This window comes from Epinephelus lanceolatus, chromosome 17 (assembly GCF_041903045.1).
Source record: "Epinephelus lanceolatus isolate andai-2023 chromosome 17, ASM4190304v1, whole genome shotgun sequence".
NCBI lineage: Eukaryota > Metazoa > Chordata > Actinopteri > Perciformes > Serranidae > Epinephelus > Epinephelus lanceolatus.
Genome location: NC_135750.1, coordinates 28,717,911 through 28,739,632, shown reverse-complemented (window position 1 = coordinate 28,739,632; position 21,722 = coordinate 28,717,911). Strand labels below are relative to the sequence as shown.

The following is a 21,722-nucleotide window of genomic DNA, read 5'->3' as shown; positions in this document are numbered from 1 at the left end:
TCATCAGAGATGAAGGAGTAAACAAGAGGATCAGTACAATATGGACTAAAATGGATGATTACTACAAGACATACAAACAGTAACAGAAACAAAAAAGCAACTGTATTTTCAGAGTATTGGACTTTTATGTGTTTTTGTTAGAACAAATTGTACATTTTGGCTTTTAATCACAAAAAATATGCTTAAAATGGTGGGTGACCCAAATTTAAGTGGGTTCAACCTGCAGCAGCCCCCTGTTGATAATGAGTATTGCCTGTGACATTCAGATGGCCACTTGTGACCTTTCCTTTGAAGTGTCATCAGACTTGTCATGATGGATTTTCATCTGGACTGAAGTTAAGCTGGATTTCTTACTTCCCATGCCGACACCCTGTGAAAGAGAGCACCGCTAAACCAAAACTCAGAGAACCTGCATCACAAATTGCTCGGCTTAATCCCCCCCAACATTCTTCACAGGAGGCGTTCTTCCCTTTTAGATCAGTTTGCAAAGAAATCATTGAAAGGGGCTTTTCCCTCTTTTTTTGCAATCCAATGCACTTTTCTACACACCTTACTTAATGAACCTCCTGACAGTGTTCTGCAAAGGGCTGGTGGAGGTCACAACCTCTGTGGCTCTTTGCTGTGACATGGAGTCTGACTGTGGGAATGGATTAGCATGTCCATCAGTCGCTGGCCATGTCATCAGAGTGACAGCTCTCTGGCTGAGGTCTAAGGTCCTGTTGTCAAACTGATCTATTGTAATTCGTTAAGAGCCTCAAGGAGCTGATTGTTCACCTCAGACTGGCCGCAGACTCTTTATTTTTTTTATTGCAAATGAGCAGTGATGTCATTTTAGTAATGCCACTCCATGTTGTGGCATTGTGTTGTCAAATTATTTCCTTTAATAAGTCAGATGTACAGTAGCTGTATTTTTAGCTGACTGAATGTTTGTTTTAAGTTTCAGATGTACACCTCATGGCTCATGTAGGCCATTGTGGTATAATTTATAGCCTCTCACATTTAGCTGGAAGAGCAGCAGCAGTTCTTGGTGGAATCGAGGGAAAGCAGGCAGTATTATTTCTCAGCAGTTCCTGGCTTCCTCCTCTGGATGTGTCTCCTCCACAACCAGCCTCCAGCTCAGGTTTAACTGTTGACCAAACACCCGTTTCCTGCTGTTTCTCTGTGATTTATACACAGCTAGTACGACTCCCCCCTATACATTACAAACAAGAAGCACATTCCACATACATCAGGCCAATGCGACGGCTATTTCCACTTCCTACCAAGTTTGTAAAGGCACTGAGGGAAAATATTAGGCTTATAAGAGAAATTTAATTTGTCAGTTCTTACTCATTCTGGTGCAAAAAGGAGAGCAAGACACAACGGCTGAGACCTTTACTTGTTGACAAGCTGTTAGCGAGGGTTAGCCTGTTCAGAGAGTAATGATGTGTGGCAACCTTGCATGACCACACACACAAACAGTTCATCAAGGTAATGAGTGGGTTAGCAGCCCTGTTAAAGACCAATAGACCAACAGTTGAGATGTAACGCTCTTGTCAGCATCCTTTTCTTCTGACATGAACAAATAGAGATTGATAGACCACAGGTTTCACAATGAAGGAAGTAATGATTATATATAGGAATGGCCATTTGTATATCAATCACTCACCCTGTGTTACCTTGAAAGTGTGAAGAAAAAGTTGATTTTCTCACATGCCTCTATGGCAAACGAAGAATCCAAAAAACAGAATATTCTTGATGAAATGAAGTTAAAGGGGTATTGTCCAAGTCTTATTAATCTAGTTGCATTTTTAGTACTTTAGTACAAACAGACAGCCCTTTCTGGCAGGGAACTCACCCAAAAGTGAAACATATCAATGCTCTTTTCAAAGCCAGACTCCATTCACAAAAACATGAATTTTACCTCACTGAACATGGGAGCTGCTGTTCTACCACTGCCTTTGTCAGTAGCTTATTTGTCTTATTATGTTTTTAAATTGCAGTTGTTAAGCCCCGCCCTCTTTTTTGCTCCAGTTCATCAGGAATTTTCATTGTTTTTGGATTCTTCCTTCACCGAAAGGATGCAAGAAAATGTTCTCTCAGAAATTCAATATAACACTTGATGAGTAATTGATTTACACATGATTATTTCGTGGGTGAGTATTCCTTTAAATCACCAATCTCTGAGCTCCTCATTCACAAATAGTAGCTTCACTCAACAAGATAAATTCCTTTTCCCTTTATGGACATCAGTGATCTTCTGATGCTTAAACGCCACTCATTACTGTCACTGCCCCACATATATCAAACCAGTGATGCATGCTACATACATAAAGTAAATAAATAATGTAAACTATGGAGGATGTAGAGCACACCATTGTCAGTCCTTCATCATGAATGAGGCCAGCTTGCCAGTGACATTGACCAGATGTGAGAAAATCTGTGGATGAGGAGGAAGCAAAGGATGATCTTCTAGTTAGATCTTCTAACACCCACAGCTCCAGTGGGAGGCCAGCTGTAAACAGCCCAGCCACCCATAGCCCAGTTTGATGAAAAGGTCTCTCTGAGAGGGATTACTCGCCCCCTCTACCACAGTCTTTGCAATCAGCCAGCGCACCCTCCTAAAACTCCGCTGTGTGTACATGTATGACCACAGCAAAGTATACACAGCTTTCCATCCCCCAGTGGATTCTGGAAAATGGACTTTGGAGGGGGAAGGCGGTGTAATCATTAGGGTCATGCTTGAGATGCTTTTGGAGAGCTAGCAGAGCACCCGGGCTGTTTAACCCCGACCCAAAACCCTGTAAACCCCTCGTCCTTCCAAACATACACACCAAGCCCCAGAGATTAATGTTGCATGAAATGGCATCACAGGCCTTGTCCATCCCAGAGATCCTCAGTGTTGTTAGCAGTAATGGGATGGAGACGGAGGGAGGGGAAAGCCTCCTGTGAAGAGCTGCTCAGGGGAGACCTATATCTGATTAAGTGGCAAGCTGAGATTTTAGGCTCTATTAAAATAGGCAAAGTGTTTTCCACTGTTTTCTGTGGGTCTCCAATGTGCCCGCAAACCCTCAGTGTGCACACACAACTGTGTGTGTTTATTGTTGGCACACACACATGCCTGCACACGGACACACTATATTTAGACGTTTGCCTCTGGCTAAATATTTCTGACAGCATTAGTGTTTTTTGGTGTAGTCATGGTAACGGATGAACGATTCCCCTCCCCCCCAGTTTTTACCCAGGACATCAGGGTCAGTTGTGTTGTACAGTAAACATCTGTTATAACTAATAATTTTCAACCTGTCTGCTCATACAAGAGCAAAATGTTATTAAATTATCAACTCAATGGGCCAAAAACCCCCACAATAAAACATGTAATGTAATCTGAAGTTTAATATTATTGCATCACTAATAATCATTATGATGTTGTAATGCTGATTTATCGGCTGACACAATCATTATAATGACTAATAATGAATGCAATTTCAGCTATTAAGTTTTCTTATTCTCATGATTCATTACATCCTCAGTAATGAAGTGTAATTGTAGATATATGCTCACTGCGGAAGTCACAATTGTGGAAAAATGTGATTCATGATAATTGTTTGGTTCATGATTAATCTACTGTGTTCCCCAAAAGTAATCTCACAACTCTCATCAGCTCCACTTCCAGAAGCAATATGCAGTTTTTCTCAGTGATAAAGCTCCGATAAACCTGCTGCACACTGCCTGCTCAGCATCACCAAACATGACACTAACAACTTTAGCAACTGCTTACAGCTAAATGTTTGACAAAAATACTACTTGTAGAGGTTAGCTAAGATTTCGGGTTATACTGCAACCTGCAATGCAACTCGGATGCCACTACAGCCTTTTCATCCCAGCCTCGTTGCTAACCTTCCACCCTCTTCTGTTTCCTTCCCACTCAGGGGCTGCTCCGAGCTCTACCGCATACCCATGGTGGAGTACAAGGTCGACAGCGAAGGTACACCCTGCGAGTACAAGACACCCTTCAGGAGAAACACCACCTGGCACCGGGTGCCCACAGCTGCTGGACCGCCGCTGTCCCGGGGCTCGCCCACGCAGGGCCCTGATCGCCTGCAGTGCCAGCAGATCCTCCAGCAGCACCAGGCAGCTATCCCACGGAGTACCTCCTTTGATAGGAAGCTGCCAGATGGGTCCAGGTAAGGCATGACTATAAAAGACTTTAAATTTACATATTAAAAGAAGTTTTGTGCACTGCTGCATATTAATCCACACACAGTACAGGAGCACTGCTTATCTGCCTGTAGAAGAACATACTACTGTTGGGTCAGTATGTGTGCAATTGTTGTGAGTTTAATTTCCTAAAAACTAGCCAACAATCTCACCTTTCATCAGCAAGTCTTATTCAGCAGGAAGGATACACAATAAGACTAAAATCACAGTGGTTGAAAGCATTACACAGATCTCAAAAAATAAAGTAATTAAGTCAGAATATCACAATAAGATCAAGTCACTGCAACATAATTGACATCGCTGCAAAAAAGTAGGTGAATGCAAAAAAAGAACAAAACAAATGAACAAAATTGTGTTTTTGAGACACTTTTGGAAGTCAAGCTTTCTACTCAAGGTTTTTCAGAAAGCCAGGCGGAGCAAAGCACGCGATCAAACATCACGACGCTCAAAAGATCCAATCCTTTGAGATGAAATCTTTGAACCTTTGAGCCTGTCTCATTTAGAGAAGAGCCGCAGTTACACTTTGAGGGGCTGTTATTGTGTTCAGTTATTTGCATACATATAAATGGGGCATTTTAGTCTGGTGAATTCACGGCTTCGCTTTCATCTCCCTTCAGATGATAAGGCCACACTCAGACTTTGTTCCTGTCCTAGACGGTGTCTCTTTTGGACATCTCCATTGAGCCATGTAAAGCAGTGATTTGTTCATTCTAATGAAACCCCTACAGTCATGATAACCTTTCCAGTGTGTCACACCGACCCCCCCTGGTGTTGCCTGTTCTGACTATACTGGGATAATGGTCGCCTTCTCTGCCTAATCAGAGTCCCTGGCAGCGGGAGCGCTCCATTCTGCCTCGCTCCTTTCTCTCTCGCTCTCTCCTCGTACCCCTCCTACTCCCCCGCTCCCTCCTCTTCCTGCACCCTGCTGAGGAGGAGGTGATGGGGACACTGACACAGCTCAGCTCATCTCATCCAATTACTGCAGAAACAAAGAGAGTGCTCTTTCACGGACCACGATATGTAGCACCCCAGAGGGAGTGGGAGTAGAGGAGGGGGATAAAGGAGACTAAAGAGGGAGGGAGGGAGACAGGAGAAGAATATTATACAGTTGCATATTCCAGGAAAATAAATCAACATATAGAATAATTGATCATATTTTTTGTTTTTCAGAATTTCAATCAGTAGTCTGTAGCAGCATTCCCAACCAGGGGTACTTGTACCCCAGGGGGTATGTCTGCGGTTGCCAGTGGATACGTGGATTGTAGAGCAGCGAAACTAATCTGAAAAAAAAAAATAGATATTCAGATATGATTTTTTTTTTTTTTTTTTTTTTTTTTAAACACATACAGATGCAGCTGTAACACATGAACATGATGTATTGCGATTGAGAGTGCGTGAAAACTGTTCAGCAAGCAGGCAGACAAATCTAAATACATGGTTAAAATACAGAGCTGAAATATGGATAGACAGTTGAAATCAGGGCCATAATCACCTACTTAACACTGGATAGGGGGGACCATTTTCAATCTACACCTTCTGTGACCCAACCCTTGAGGAGGGTGTAGGAGAAATTTTCCCTAGAATACATTATTAGAAACTCAACAGCTTAAATGACCATTTTAGAGCATTTTGAAACAAAAGTCTTGGATCAGGGGCTCTCAGAGTTTTGATGACTGACTGCCATTGTAGCGAGCCAGCCGCACAAGTGCACACACTATGAATTTTTATATCACATACTATACCATGACATTTTTATGACAGACTAACACTTTACAGAAACTGTAACAGTCGACAGTGATATAGCCAACATATTACATTCCAGTCTCATCTCTTTGAGTGGCAGTGCTCAACGGCTGAGTAGCATCACAAAAAGAGGGGTACATTTTGGTCATTTGGCCGACAGTGGGATGGGCATCCCCGCTCGTCCTCCCTCAAATCGCCTACTTGCCATATTAATGTATAAACATCTGAAATATTTCGCTGAAAGTATTTGGTTAAAATAGATTGCTGAATTATGGATAAACAGTTGAAAGAGTTTGTCAAAAATAATGGATAAAACAGTTGAAACCTTAAATCTCTGCCACTTCAGATGGCAGCAAACCTGACCAACCTGACTTACACAGTGATGGCACAGTTGTATTAAAGAATCATTGCAATAATACCCACCATTGCATAATTATTAGTGTTAAATAACATCCAGTGAAAATTCAAATTAACATATATGCAACAGGTGGTGTCAATGAAAGGATATTGAAGTTCGTCTGACAGGGATGTCCGACAACAAAAGGTCGGGAACCACTGATCTATAGAACACACATGAATCTTGATAGCTCAGATAAAGCATCATCCCATCCATACATTTAGCTGAATCCAGACTTGGCACTGTAAAATATGACACCTACTACGCAGCCAACTGGGATTGACCGCTAATCTCTATAGCCTTGAATGTTATTGTAGCGCAGAGAGAAAAGAAAAAGCTCAATATCTCCCCCCTCAGAACTTTACATTATGTCAAGGGAGGAAGAGAAGGAGAACAAAAAGCAGCTGCTGCTGTTTCACATTAAAGCGCCTGGACCCGACTGAGGAGACTAACACTTCAGCCGGGGAGGAAATGTAGCGATCTGGCCAAACCGTTGGATGATGTGTGCCGCGACTGAGTTACTGACAGTTTAGTGAGTTTCCCATGGAGGTCCAGACAAAGGAAACCTGATGACAAAGCAGAAAGGGAAAGAATTTGTCGCCTTCTGAATGGACGTTTGTTATGTGATTTTTGAATTATGAGGTTCTACTAGATTATTTTTATGAAATGTACCTTCTGATTTCACATCTTTATGCCTTGAAATATTAAAAGAAGGAGGGAGAAAATACACACGTTCTATCATCTGGGATATCATCTTAATTCAGACCCAATCCTAAATGCATTATATGAACAAATAAATGAGAGAAAAGACACAGATGACAGAGTATTCAGAGAGATCCTGGCTGGAGACTTAATGTGAAAGCCATCCTGCCTCTGTTATTGCAGTCTTATTTCCGTCCGGTCATTTAACCTACTTTGGTGTTGCTTAAAAGGAAGGCCTCGAGGCAGCAGACATAACTCGAGTCCAATGTTTATTTTACACTCGATACCGTAGTTTCTCCTGACCAGGCGAAAAGTGAGAAAAGAAACTAAGATACTAAGTTTGGTCAGGGCTCATTGCAAGAAAGTGAAACACACTTTGATTAGATTGAGCTGAGATAACAGACAAAGTCTAAGCAGGTAAATGACTAAACTTCCTTTAACAGATCGTGTGGGAGAAGATAGTTCAAGAACAGGAGTCAAGTTTGTGTTTCAAGGCAGAAATCTCAAGCATCCTCTCACACTGACGAGCTACTTCTGTCTTTTACTCTACGTACACAGAGAGCCACACCATCTGGATCACTCACTGAGGCTTATTACCATAACTAATCCATGTTTCTGTTTGTCTTTGGAGAACAAGACACCTTCTCCCTCACTGACAGCTCTCACATTTTCTTAGAGATTATCCACGGTGCTATTCGCTGGAGTGACACCCAATAATAAAGTCATTACTGCTCAACAGTGAGGGAAAGAAGTTTTTCCAGTTGTGAAATATCAGCTTCTAGAGTGTTTAATTTACGCATGGGGTGTAAAATTGTTTCAAATAATAATATGTACCAATAGAGCAGTGTTAAAATGATTAGAATAGCAATTACTATATTGACTATTGACTTGACTGAATTTATTACCAACAATTTCTACTGTCAGCTAATCTTTCAAGTCATTTGCAGATTCATTAATTCACTTTTTGTTATCATTGTAAATTAAATATCCGCCGGTTTATGACTGTTGGTTGAACAAAACAAGCTATTGGAAGATGTCACCCTGGGCTCTGGGAAATTGTGACTGTAGTTTTTTAATATTTTCTGACAATTAATTAAACAATTAACCTTCTGAGACCCACCATACACCTATTTTCGTCCTTTTTGGGAGGGACAGAGGATCTATAGGGGAAGATAGAGGGTCAAGAGCCAATACCACATAAAAGTGGTGTACATCATCTGAAAGTGGGAAGCCTGAAGATAAATGTGAGTGACAGCTCCACACTGTTTGTCAAGTTTTTCTTGTCGCAAATCTGTAACAAACATTGTGTTTTGGTTAGGCACCTATTCAAACTTTAGAGTGTCTTATTACACTATGATGGAAGTATATGGTTACCATTCCAGCTCAGTTATGTCTCATAAATTGTTGCAGCAATTTTTGGGGTTGATACCATTTGTTACACAGTTTCGGGGCTAATTTTAAACATTTTTCATCACTCCAGAATTGATAAAAAATAGTCAAAAATTCCTCGAAAATACCACTTTAGGCAGTTAGTTGCAGCCCAAAACAGAACGGACAAATGATCTCGTATACAGCCAGTTTTCTATGGCAGCATATTTTACACTTATGCATCTTTTGCTTCTGCAGAACAATTCAGGATATGGAGAACCCCCAGGTCACCTCGTGTAACAAAGGAGACCAGCACTACCGAAGCTCCCCCAGTAACCAGTCCTCCTCCAGTGATCCGGGACCTTGCGGCAGCAGCACCTGGTCCCAGCAGCCTGGATACGATGGGTATGAAACCAGAGCAGTGTTACTTCCTTTGAAACAGCCTCAGGCAGTCCCTCCAGGAATACGCGGTTTTTCAGTAATGAATGCAGCTACAATCAGTCCAAGCGCTATTTCTGAGAACTTGCAATTTTGCAAAATGACAGCAATTTTTCCACATGAAATGACTAAATCATCAGCCGCACTTTTGGCCAGTTGTCACCTTTTTTTTGTGTGTGTGTGTGTGCAAGGAACGGTATCTGACAAAACAATAAAATTATGCCTGCCACGGTTTAATACCACATCCAGAGCTTAAAATTAGGGAAGATGATGGAGGATGATGAGTTTCATGTATGAAATTTCTTTTCATTCAACATTCATTATTATAGTTTCCTCTCAATCATCCCAAAACCTTACTTTTTTATGATTTTATTCAGAACATAAAGGCGACCTCACACATAAATGGCCACTCTGTAAATTAAGCCATTCACTTTTATTACAGCCATTAAAAATCCAAGCCAAGTACAGTATTTTTTGGTATTGTAACTTTGAGCACATCTTTTTTCCTCTGCTCAGAATATAAAAAAGGATGAGCACTTAAGTATGATAGGAAGTGATTAGAAAGAATTCTTTCTTGTCCTTCAGTGTAACCCACTGCGGCTGGAGTGCCATTTTAGCAAACTACACTGTAATTTTGGAGAAAGCAGTTGAAAAGATCTTTTGAGAAAAAATAATCACAAGAAACAGAGAAAGAGAAAGAGGCCTCAGCTGACAGAGACCCTGCAGCTTCTGTCAACATGAAAGTAGCCACCACAATTTCCTTCTGTCATCAAAGTTTTCCAGTTTTCATATGTTTTGACCCCTTAACGGTACATATCAATATACTGTAGATCTCTTTTCAATGCTCAGTTCTTTCTTCCTGCTTTCGATCATATAATGGTATGCAGGGGCTTCAGACTGCACAGGCATAACATCTGTCAGGCTGAGTCTTGTACATGAGCAGAATCCATCAGAGACCAGTGTCTGTCTGTAAGTGGTTACAGACCATGACAAGAGGCTTAGCTGCACACTGCTGCCTTTCTGTCAGAGGCCTCAAAAGTGCACTGAACTCTCAGGGATCACTGTGCCCTGTCAGAGCTGCCACGACGCAGAGCAACAGACGGCGTTGACTGGCCAATTGATCTCAGGTTAGAGTCTGAGCTAAAGATCACGCAACAGCACGGCCTCTGTTCATCCGTCGTAACCTTTATTAGCTCTTAAAGGTCTAATTAAGACCCGCATTGGAAAATCTGCTGCTCTTTTTCTTTTGTCAAGAGCAAGAGAGTGTCTGAGTCGAATGAAAGGAGGTCTCCTGTCAGCATTGTGTGGCAGCTTCTTTATTCTATTATAAGCTCAAGTGATTCAACCTTAAATGATCTTGAGCTAATTGCCGTACATCTGTGGTAAATCTATTGAAGCCTTTCTCTGACTAGAATACAGAGCTCACTATATAGAGAGAAAATAATTTACAGCCCATTTTTCCTCCTCTTTGTTTCACCAGGTGTCCCTCCCCTATCCTGCATGAGCGGGCAGGTGACATCCAGGGAGGAGACGGAGAGATCCACAGGGAGCGGGAGCCCACCCTGGAGAGGACCAGGTCTGCAGGTGAGTCTTTCAACAATGATTTTTGCTGTCTATTCAAACCTGGCACTTCTCCACACTCAGCTCTTTTCTTCTCGGTCCACAGAGGCCAAATGGCACATCCCCTCCACCAAGATCCTGAACCCTCTGAAGCAAAGAGAAGGAGGGAAGGACTCACCCAACAAGCTGTCCAGGGTAAATGTCTGACCTACTTTGATTTCAGTTTGACAGAAGCTGCGCACATGACATTTAATGGAAGTGATTTGAAATTGAACTTGTTTTGAAGGGCACGATGCTCCAAAGTATTTAATGCAGCCTCTACAGTACGTGTGCTGTGTTTGGAGTAGATGCCCAACTCTGCAGTGTCAGACCTGGTTTACCCTGCATCAGTGTTTGAATTGGGGTGAGGTCAGATTACCCTTGTTTATGTGCTTTGCAGCAAGCAGCAACTCAATTGGGGTATTCAACCTCATGTCGTCCCCTCTAGCCGCTCTTTGCACTTATCACTTTTCCTTCATCAGCATGCTAACGGGCGTCTCATCTCATCACCGTTTCTGGTTGTCTCCCACTTTTCTAGGACACATTTTCCTAGAAGGTTGAATATATTAAGTGCTCGAGCCTCTCATTTTCTCCTTTCTCTATATTCCCCTCTCATTTATCTTTTTTTTTTTTTTGGCCCATTCACCGTCTCCTTTCGTCTTTTCTTTCTCCTTTGATGCTGGAGGCTGCCACATACAGCTAACAACATCTTTCAGTGCTTTCAGCCAGTGTTGCATTAACCTGGGCCGCTGGATAAAAATTTAAACCATTCCCATGGCATTCTCTTTCCCTAATGCACAGAGCCTGTTTTTTAGATCAGAGTAGCTGTTTTTTGATGTGATGTGATTTAAGCTGCCTTCATGATTTAGCAGGGTTTAGCATAGCAGCATGAAGAAAACATTATGGGTCATAATCCTGAAGTCTTAGTTAAATATTCTCTAGTTAAGCATCGAGTTAACCCCCTTTACTAAAGGCTTGTTTTTAGTCAATACATTTAATTATTAGGGTACTGACCTACATTGAGGATGCAAACTGAAGTCAAGACTTCTGGCATGACTTGGCATATTTTTATCAAGCTTGGATCATAAAGAAATTTGGCTTTTTGGTCAGAACTGAGAAAAAAGTGGATGAAAATGTCATACCCCCCTTTAAAAACTTATATAGGGGCCAGATCTCATGGTTCTCTCACATAAGTACCACATTTTAAAGGGGAACACCACCTAAATTATGAACTCAAAAAAGAAAGAAACATGAGCTGCTCTCCCTCAAAGCCAGAAACCAGAGAGATAAGTCTCAAACATGTGATGTCATCATAGACAATGAATGGAAGCCTGTTTTGTTTTTTTGGACCCATGGGATGATTTTCTTTTTTATACCCAAATGACCTTTATTTTAATGTAGCGTTCTCAGTTCTGAAACAGAAAATGCACCCATATAGACCAAATCACCATGTTTTCCAACAGTAACTTGTGGGTAGAAACCTCTGAACATACAGTTAAACTGCGCAGCTGAGATATCAAGAGAGAATGGTGAAGTCTTGTCATGTTTGGGGTTGCCAGGTAACAATAAAGAGTGGAAAGGGGTTCAAGTTTTTCAGGTTTCTATCTGCAAAGAGCAAACATGCTCAAAGACAGCTCTGGACATATGGCAGCAACATGTTGAATGTTTCATTTTTCAACAGATTTTCATCTCATTCATCTAAAATGCATGTTTGAGGCTTTCATATCTCATTAATGACCGCATTCTTGTTTTGGTTGCTAATTTAGCTGTTGGGCCACAGACGAAAGAAAATGTCAACTTGAATTTACCCCAAACTTGCACTCAACATTAGTCCAACTGGCAGTGAGATGTCACAGTCGGTTAGTTGTACATTTGGTTTCTCAAGGATGCTTGCAAGCAACACAGTACATAAAATAAGCACAGCAGGAACATCAGACAGGTCAGACCAATGATGTTTTACTTTATATCACATATATTTCACATACAGTACAGGCCAAAAGTTTGGACACACCTTCTCATTCAATGCGTTTTCTTTATTTTCATGACTATTTACATTGTAGATTCTCACTGAAGGCATCAAAACTATGAATGAACACATGTGGAGTTATGTACTTAACAAAAAAAGGTGAAATAACTGAAAACATGTTTTATATTCTAGTTTCTTCAAAATAGCCACCCTTTGCTCTGATTACTGCTTTGCACACTCTTGGCATTCTCTCCATGAGCTTCAAGAGGTAGTCACCTGAAATGGTTTTCCAACAGTCTTGAAGGAGTTCCCAGAGGTGTTTAGCACTTGTTGGCCCCTTTGCCTTCACTCTGCGGTCCAGCTCACCCCAAACCATCTCGACTGGGTTCAGGTCCGGTGACTGTGGAGGCCAGGTCATCTGCCGCAGCACTCCATCACTCTCCTTCTTGGTCAAATAGCCCTTACACAGCCTGGAGGTGTGTTTGGGGTCATTGTCCTGTTGAAAAATAAATGATCGTCCAACTAAACGCAAACCGGATGGGATGGCATGTCGCTGCAGGATGCTGTGGTAGCCATGCTGGTTCAGTGTGCCTTCAATTTTGAATAAATCCCCAACAGTGTCACCAGCAAAACACCCCCACACCATCACACCTCCTCCTCCATGCTTCACAGTGGGAACCAGGCATGTGGAATCCATCCGTTCACCTTTTCTGCGTCTCACAAAGACACGGCGGTTGGAACCAAAGATCTCAAATTTGGACTCATCAGACCAAAGCACGGATTTCCACTGGTCTAATGTCCATTCCTTGTGTTTCTTGGCCCAAACAAATCTCTTCTGCTTGTTGCCTCTCCTTAGCAGTGGTTTCCTAGCAGCTATTTGACCATGAAGGCCTGATTGGCGCAGTCTCCTCTTAACAGTTGTTCTAGAGATGGGTCTGCTGCTAGAACTCTGTGTGGCATTCATCTGGTCTCTGATCTGAGCTGCTGTTAACTTGCCATTTCTGAGGCTGGTGACTCGGATGAACTTATCCTCAGAAGCAGAGGTGACTCTTGGTCTTCCTTTCCTGGGTCGGTCCTCATGTGTGCCAGTTTCGTTGTAGCGCTTGATGGTTTTTGCGACTCCACTTGGGGACACATTTAAAGTTTTTGCAATTTTCCGGACTGACTGACCTTCATTTCTTAAAGTAATGATGGCCACTGGTTTTTCTTTAGTTAGCTGATTGGTTCTTGCCATAATATGAATTTTAACAGTTGTCCAATAGGGCTGTCGGCTGTGTATTAACCTGACTTCTGCACAACACAACTGATGGTCCCAACCCCATTGATAAAGCAAGAAATTCCACTAATTAACCCTGATAAGGCACACCTGTGAAGTGGAAACCATTTCAGGTGACTACCTCTTGAAGCTCATGGAGAGAATGCCAAGAGTGTGCAAAGCAGTAATCAGAGCAAAGGGTGGCTATTTTGAAGAAACTAGAATATAAAACATGTTTTCAGTTATTTCACCTTTTTTTGTTAAGTACGTAACTCCACATGTGTTCATTCATAGTTTTGATGCCTTCAGTGAGAATCTACAATGTGAATAGTCATGAAAATAAAGAAAACGCATTGAATGAGAAGGTGTGTCCAAACTTTTGGCCTGTACTGTATATCTGCAGTTCTAATCAGTTGCCAGTTGTCTACCCAGAAGTGGTTGTTGTTGTTAGCCTGATTGAATCTATGCTCAGGACATTCCTCTGGGTGCTCTCAGTGTTGTGTATATAGCATGTTTCCCATTTCATTGTCAAGGGCAGCTTCAGACTTTCATCTTGATGACATCACAAATTTGAGTTTTAGCACTTTAGCACTCTAGTTTCAGGATTTGGGAGAGATTTAGTCATGTTTACTAATATTTTTGGACTTTCTAAAACTACAGGAATAACATGTTTGGATTTTGAACATGGGCGTAGTTCCCCTTGAAGTGTTCACAAACGCATTATGTGACATTCAGCATATTCTGTTTGTACTCCTTCCTGTTGCTGCCAACCAGCCCAACAGCATCAAAGCCGTCAAGAAAACAAGCAGTCGCTCCAGTCAGGGACACATGAACATGTGTCCATGCACCAAGCATGTTAAAGCAACTTTAAGAATTATTTGCAGCTGCTGTTTGACCTTGTCTGATGTGCTGTATTTCTATCTCCTCTAACCCTCTTGCTCTCTCTTTTTCTACTAGACGGGTGATAAAAACTCTAGCCACTCAAGTAGCAACACCCTCTCAAGCAACGCCTCCAGCAACAGCGACGATAAGCACTTTGGCTCTGGAGACTTGATGGACCCGGAGATGCTGGGCCTCACTTACATCAAAGGGGCGTCCACAGACAGCGGCATCGACACTAATCCCTGTGTGGCCCCTGGGGCCCGGGTGTTGCTACAGGGCAGGGTAGGGGAGCAGGGACACCCCTGGGTATCGGAGCACCATGAGGACGGGGCATCAGAAGAGGATCATGGGAAACTGTACCTGCCACAAGGATACGCCTCTGCCATTATGTCTAGTCATGTGACGGAAGGAAGCATTGGGGACCTGAGCGAGATCTCGTCCCATTCAAGGTACAGTGCAGAGACGGGATGTGTGTTGTATTTAATGTTTTCCCCTTAAAGACAGTTTAGAGTTTCCATCTGTTTTGCAGCTGAAACTTTGTTTGGTGTCGGTCAAGGCAGAGATGGTGATATGTTGAATCTCAGCCACAGAGCGCTGAGGCCATCCTTAAGGCTACTTTACCACTGTGCTTGATGCTGTTTTTGCCTTTTGTCACTCCGCTGTATACTCCAGCCAATGTCAGCGGTGACTGTTGATGTTCTGTCTTCTCTAAGGGCATTTATTTAATGCTGTTGTGGCTGTAGAAATAGGATGAGAGTAGAACAGACATGAACTGTTTGCTGTCATCATTTGATAATTCAAGACGCCCTGACCCACTGGAAATATTCTGTTTGGTTTAGGCGAGGCTGGGCATGATGCAAACTGTACTCTGCAAAAATCAGTCTTTTGTTTATGTAGCCATTCAGTAATTTCGAGTCTCTTGCTATACCTTGAATCTGTCTGGTGATTTCGGTGTATGTCTTTATAGACAGGAGTTCCTGAATCTCATCATCTCTCCAGTTAGACTTTTTCATTGACGTCTTTGTATAAATGACCCTTCTTCTTCACCCTTGGATGTTTGTAGTCTTCCAGTTGTGCGCCATTTGCAGGATAGAAATGTCATCAACACACCCACTCGCTTGCTCTGAATTCTCCGGACAATTATACATGCTTGTAACACATGGACTCAACAAGTAGTCAGTAGTTTCATTCTGATATACAGCTCCTCTGGATAATGTCGAGATAAGTTCAGGGTTGCGGTGCATGTGTGAAAGGGGCTTGAATTGGCGTTTTACTTAAGTCTGGCTTATAGGCCTGTGATCACATTCATAATAATCAACACCTGTGTGCCCTGGTGTTAGCGAGCCAATGGTCAGCTTAAATCAACTGAAATCTCAGTGACATCTGACATTAAAGACGTGAATTCTGAATATTGTGATTCTGTTATTGGTGTAGCTTCTTTAGTCAGTAGCTTATCTGCAAACTAACAAATCTACATGTTAAGCATTATCCAAGATATTTTTTAGTGAACGTAACTCTTAACACATTGCAAACTGTCGTAGATTAGCTTTAACGTTACTGGAGAAGAAAGGGTTTATTGTGTGAGTGTCCAACAAACAGCAGTTGAAACTGAGATGAACTAGCCTGTTATAACCCATTATAAATGCTACTCACAAAATCTACTCACTGTTAAAAGGTGTCAATACATTTGATCACCTATAAGGCTGCAGCAAGCCATCAGTCTGACCATCCTGCTGTGTTGATTTGAATGGAAATCTCTGTTCTACTTTCATTCTATTTCTGTGGTTGTGGTTCAATTCTAGCGTGTTGAGTCATTGATTTGCCCGCTGAGAAAAATCCCCCCCTTTTCATGGTACATGGCTCAGAGCACAGTCCACTGTGTTTTAACATGCAGATGTACATTAACACATACAACACTGCCGACACTCATTATCTGTTCTACATGCACAAAAGGAGTGGTTGCTGGATGTTAGCTGACCTTTTCACCCAACCGCATGCCCTCACTCCTAACCCGCAGCCTGACTCATCCAGCTGTGCAGAAGCTGGTGGGTGGGGCTACTGTCAGGCCGCAGCAACACGGGGGGTTTCATCACACTACCGTCCAAGTCCTGCTCACCAGACTGGGGCCCATCTGGGAAAGAGGAGGGGTGTCAGGGCGAGCTGGCCCTGCAGCCACTCACAGTCTGTCTGTATGAAATAGAATGGGTATTTGTTTATGCCATACAGGATTATGTTAGCACAATCTGTTGAGATCATTGACCTGTTTTGGAGGCGTCTGAGCTGTCCACTCCAGGACATCATTCAGAAATGAGGAAAGAGCCCATGCCATCACCTTGACTACTCCGATGCTTCCCACCTTTTATGTAATGGTCTTTGACACCCGAGTGTCATCTGAGCAAACAGTGAAGCAGCAGGAGCACATTTTGCAGGGTGTGGCCCAGATGGTCATGAATATGGAAACAGTGTGTAGTGCCTCCAGCTTCAGCCAGCTCTGATGCCTCAGAGGTATTTTAGAAGAATGTTTTGTGTTTGCTGAAAGTTTTCCAGGAAACAACGAGATGTTAGAACCAAAACCCGACATCTTTATGGACCTGTGCAGTTTGTCTAAACCTGAGTCCAGTTGAGCAGATAACAGATGAATCCTCACCAGTCAGATGACACGAAACACAAACTGTCCACCCTCATTTTGATGATGAGATGAACAGGAAGCTACAGTAGATGTGGGGGATTGCTAAACATTGCAAAGGATGCAATGTAAGCAATGCAAATTATAAAGGAGCACAGACAGGCAGAGTGCTCTTTCTTTGATGCATGGCTCATTATCCCATCACTGTCAAATGTGATTCATTCATCCTGCATAAATCTACTGTAACATGAATGAGGATTTAGTATAATCATATGGAGTTATTCTGAGTACTTTCACAAAGCTTGAACAGTAATCATAAACAAGGAAATGACACATAGCCACATTTAAATGAAATGTATTTTATATAAACCAGACACTACGTCGTTACTGCATTTTAGAACCTGGGGCAGAAATATCACTTAAGTATGATGAGTTTTAGAAATATACATCCCTGTCTCTACAAATAAACCAATCCTTTGACCATTTGATCATAAGCTCAGGATTCAGTTCACCTAGATCACAAAATAAGAAACATTTTCCCATTTACTGAGTGATATGTAGCCATACAGTTATTTTTTAAGTAATTTTTATTACGCTTTGAGAGTCAGAAATCAGCAGAGGGCATAGTGGTGAATTATTCAAAACCTCTACAAAAAAAAACATGCTGAGCTACCGCTGGGAGTAAGTTGTAAAATATGCGTCTTTCTGATTTGAATGCACTGACCCTTTAATCTGGTTTGTCAGTTGATATTTGACTTAATATTGAAAGGGCAAAGTTCAGCGGGTTTATGCACACAATAGACTGGATGTGAGTCATCTTCCAATGTAGGTCAGAGGTGAACTAACTCAACTCTACTCTCATGTGGAGGGGATGATGTCATCGTGGCAGAGCTTTCAATAATCATTTTAAGTTGAAAATCATCCTGTTGGGTTATTTCTCAACATCTGAGCTTTGTTTGTAGCATTTCTCATTTTTTCCATTGTTGATGTTTGTTTATGCTGTCATGCTTTTTTTTCTCTGTTTTTAAAGTCATTCATTTTGGTCACTTTTGAGTTACATTATGCTTTATTTTTTTTGCTGTTCGGTCAGTGGCTCACACCACTCTGGCAGTCCCCTGGCCCGTGGTGCCAGATACTGTATGTCCGCTGACTCCTCCAAGGTGTACACCATCCCCCAGACCAGCAGCACAGGGACAGAGCCGGGGCCGGAGCCCAGCTCAGAGGCCTGTGGACAGACACGACCACAGCCTGGTTGTAAACTCCCAGTGGGCATGAAGACGACCGATGATGACGAGGATGCCCACAGCACTGAGGGACCTCCCAACATTTCAGAGTGTGGGTGAGTGTGTGTGAGAGCCAGAAAGCAAGAGAGAGCATGTGTGAGATCATCAAATATGCTCTTTACGAAAAAAGTTAGAGATTGGTGCCAGTTCATGTTAAGTTCAGCGCTAGCTATCATGCAAAGCTAGATGACACACTTTTTAATCACGCTAACCGGCCTCGTCAGCACTGTAGAGCTGCTTCTTCCCAGACTTACTGTTGCACAAGAGCCAGACCCATTCCAACACAAGTGTCTCCCCCTCCATCAGCCCACCCAGTGTGCATAAACTGGTCTTGATTGAAGTCGACAGCCACAAAATAAATAAGCTCAATGAAGCCGCGGACATAATACACTTGGCACATGTCACTTGCGGTTATTGATTGTTCCCGTGAAGCCCCGTCCCCTTGGACTGCCAGGCTGAGCCTCTACCAGATCAGCATCTCTGCTGGGAGCCAAGCAACAATCCACACAACAACAACACACTGCTGTCACACATGCCGCCCAAGGACACACCCGCCACAAAATAGCTTCTAGAAATATCACAGAGGAAGAGGAATGTATGCAGCCGCTCAGCCAGGTTGAGGATGTATACTCCCCTCCGACTTTATATGAGTAGTGACGACTGACTGTATCTGTCTGATGATTAAATGGTTCACTGTAGAGAACAGAGAGCCATTGATGGTGAAACACAGCTTTGATGGTGTGGGTGTAGATGTGTGTGTGTGCTTGTTTGAAGGTGTTTGTGTGTGGGCTGCGGGCATATTTTGGAGGAGAGAATGTGAGATTTGCCCTGGAAGAATCCCTCTGCTCGAGCTCCCAAGTAATTTCATTTAGGCTGTGAAATTTGCCACTTAAGGAGTATGTGATTGATCGCATGCAGCGAAGTCATCTCCTGCCGACTTATGAAAAAAGCTCTGTAATTCAGTTACCCTCCCCATTGTTTGTTTATATATTCCTACAGTTTTATTTCATCTTACGTAACAGTGCCCCATGATGAATGGCCTAATATTACTCACAGATATTGTTCTAACATAATGAAGGTTCTCTTCCCCCCTTTCTAAAAACTTTTCTCATTTGCTCTAACACTGTATGTAATGCAGGATGTGTTACAATGCTTCTCACCCCGGGTTGTTTCTCTCTTGCTTCTGCTTCTTGTTCCAGAGGAGCGGAAAGCTTGTTAGCCTTCCTTCTCAAAATGCTGTCTGAGCGTTCAAGGTACACAGTTGGTAAACCTCCCTGGCCCAGCCTGCTTCCCCACACACCCCTCCCCCAGCCCTCACCCGTTTGTCCCAGACCACCACCCCACTTGTGTCTCATGGCAAGTCTAAAGTGCTAGTCCTGCCATGTGGCACATGCTGAGAATGGAGGACAACCAGCTGTGCATCAGTGGCTGTGACATTTCTGCTGTATCTCCTACAGAATCCTACTGCTGTGGGCTGTCCACAGTACTTCCTTCTGTTTTTATCAGCTCCTGTAGTGACCGGGGGGGGGGGGGGGGAGGGGTGACATGCAACAAGCAACCCAGTCTGTACTCAAACCAAGGGTGTTGTGGCTGCATGCACTCCGACACCAACACTCTTTTTATCCATATTGGTTCTGGTCAAGTTTAACTCTATGAGAGCTATTAGCAGCACAACATCAGTGCTTTGTCTACAGTAGAAGACACAGAAAAAGATACCACAACATCAAGGTGCAATCAAAGAAAACTGTTTCCATCAGCCCTTATTGCAGTTTCTCCTCAGCCAAGCCTAAAAACATTTCATTAATTATTTTTGTCTTCATATTTCTGGCATTAAAAACATGTATTCATAACAGGTAGATGAAAACGTACCTTCTTTTTTCCCACCTGTACTCAGGGCCTGCTGTGCAAGAGAACGTTTATTACACACTGCAGGCATTGAACAAACGCTTCAGCACAGTAGAATAACCTTTAATTGCAAAGGTCAGGGCTTTAGTGTTGTTCCAATCATGCCGTAATCATGGATCGATCATGTAAGAACAAATTGAACAAGGTTAGAGAGGAAAAAAAGGGGGCTGTTTCCCACAGTTTCAGCACCAAACCACCAGCTCAATTATTGCACTGCTTCCTAGAAGCAGCCTTCAGATTATAGCAATTGTCTTTGAACTACAGATCTCATGGATCAGTTAGAATGCATCTGGCAATCAGACGTGGACATTTGCAATACCCGTCTATGTATTTAGGGATCGGTTGCCATGGTGCCTAGAGAGGACCTTTTATGTTTATATTCAGTTTCATACTTATTTTTGAGTTTCTACTAGAATACATGATTTATTGTTCAGAAAATACTTAATTTTATTCATGCTGTCTGTGCTGGAACACCTGCATTCACCCTCTGTCTGAAACGCTCAGTTTTAGCACCTGTTCTCTCTCTTTAGTTTGCTCTGTTTGGTCCGCGCTTCAGGGTCTTCCCCGCCTCAGCGCCTCTGCACTATCATTGCAGCCAGGGGAATGACAGTAGAAGAGAATAGCGGCATTTTAATAATAACTTTAATAATATAATTTAAAATTGCAGAGAAGTTTATTTCAGCAACCAAGATTGTGTTTCCCTGACGTTAGCATGTAGCTACATGTAGCAGCATACTTGCAGCTGGAGAGTGACTGTGCATAGTGCCACTTTCTCCTGTTAAGCATCTCCAATAAAAGCTTCTAAACACAACTGGACATGCTCCAGCAATATGATCTGAAATCAGGCAGAAATTAACATCAGCAACCAGGATCACGTGTTTTTCTGATGTTAGCATGTAGCTTCATGTAGCAGTGTAGGCTATGTAATGTAAACACTTGCAGTAGTGTGGTAGTAAGATCATGTAAAGAAATCTGTCAAAAGCTGATGTCAGCTTGTGTTTAAACTAGAAAAATAACAGTGGAAACAGTATTCAGAACAGCCTGAAGCCTGAGGTTTTCGCTCACAGGGATTACTTTACATACGTTTACCTCAATACTTGATGCTTTGACCACGTTAATGTGAAAAGTCGAAATTGTAACATTATATATATGTCAGAAAATGAGAAAAAGCATAAAAGGTCCCCTTAAAAATAGGGCATCTCTCAGCAATAGTGTCTCCAGGTAACCATAGCAGCCAGACTATCCATCGTCTCGCTGTGTAGCATATTCCTCCTTGGCCATGTAACACCCTGCCACCAGTACACAGTATGTCATTCTCACAGGCTGCTCACTTAAAGCAGAGGTCTCACAGCCACTCA

General features: G+C 42.5%; 1 protein-coding gene across 4 annotated transcripts in view; it reads left to right on the top strand.

The window, feature by feature from the left end:
* The window catches only part of LOC117247979 (signal-induced proliferation-associated 1-like protein 2), a 104,576-nt gene that overhangs the window by 70,072 nt on the left and 12,782 nt on the right, over positions 1 to 21,722 (top strand). For 2 of the 4 annotated variants that reach the window (XM_078161019.1, XM_078161018.1), the window contains exons 10-16: positions 3,912 to 4,166; positions 8,669 to 8,815; positions 10,329 to 10,432; positions 10,515 to 10,603; positions 14,626 to 14,999; positions 18,267 to 18,515; positions 19,659 to 19,712. In XM_078161019.1, coding sequence (XP_078017145.1) covers positions 3,912 to 4,166; positions 8,669 to 8,815; positions 10,329 to 10,432; positions 10,515 to 10,603; positions 14,626 to 14,999; positions 18,267 to 18,515; positions 19,659 to 19,712 — 1,272 coding nt within the window. The remainder of the gene's footprint in view (positions 1 to 3,911; positions 4,167 to 8,668; positions 8,816 to 10,328; positions 10,433 to 10,514; positions 10,604 to 14,625; positions 15,000 to 18,266; positions 18,516 to 19,658; positions 19,713 to 21,722) is intronic. The other 2 variants (XM_033612671.2, XM_033612676.2) reach the window with 2 other exon arrangements.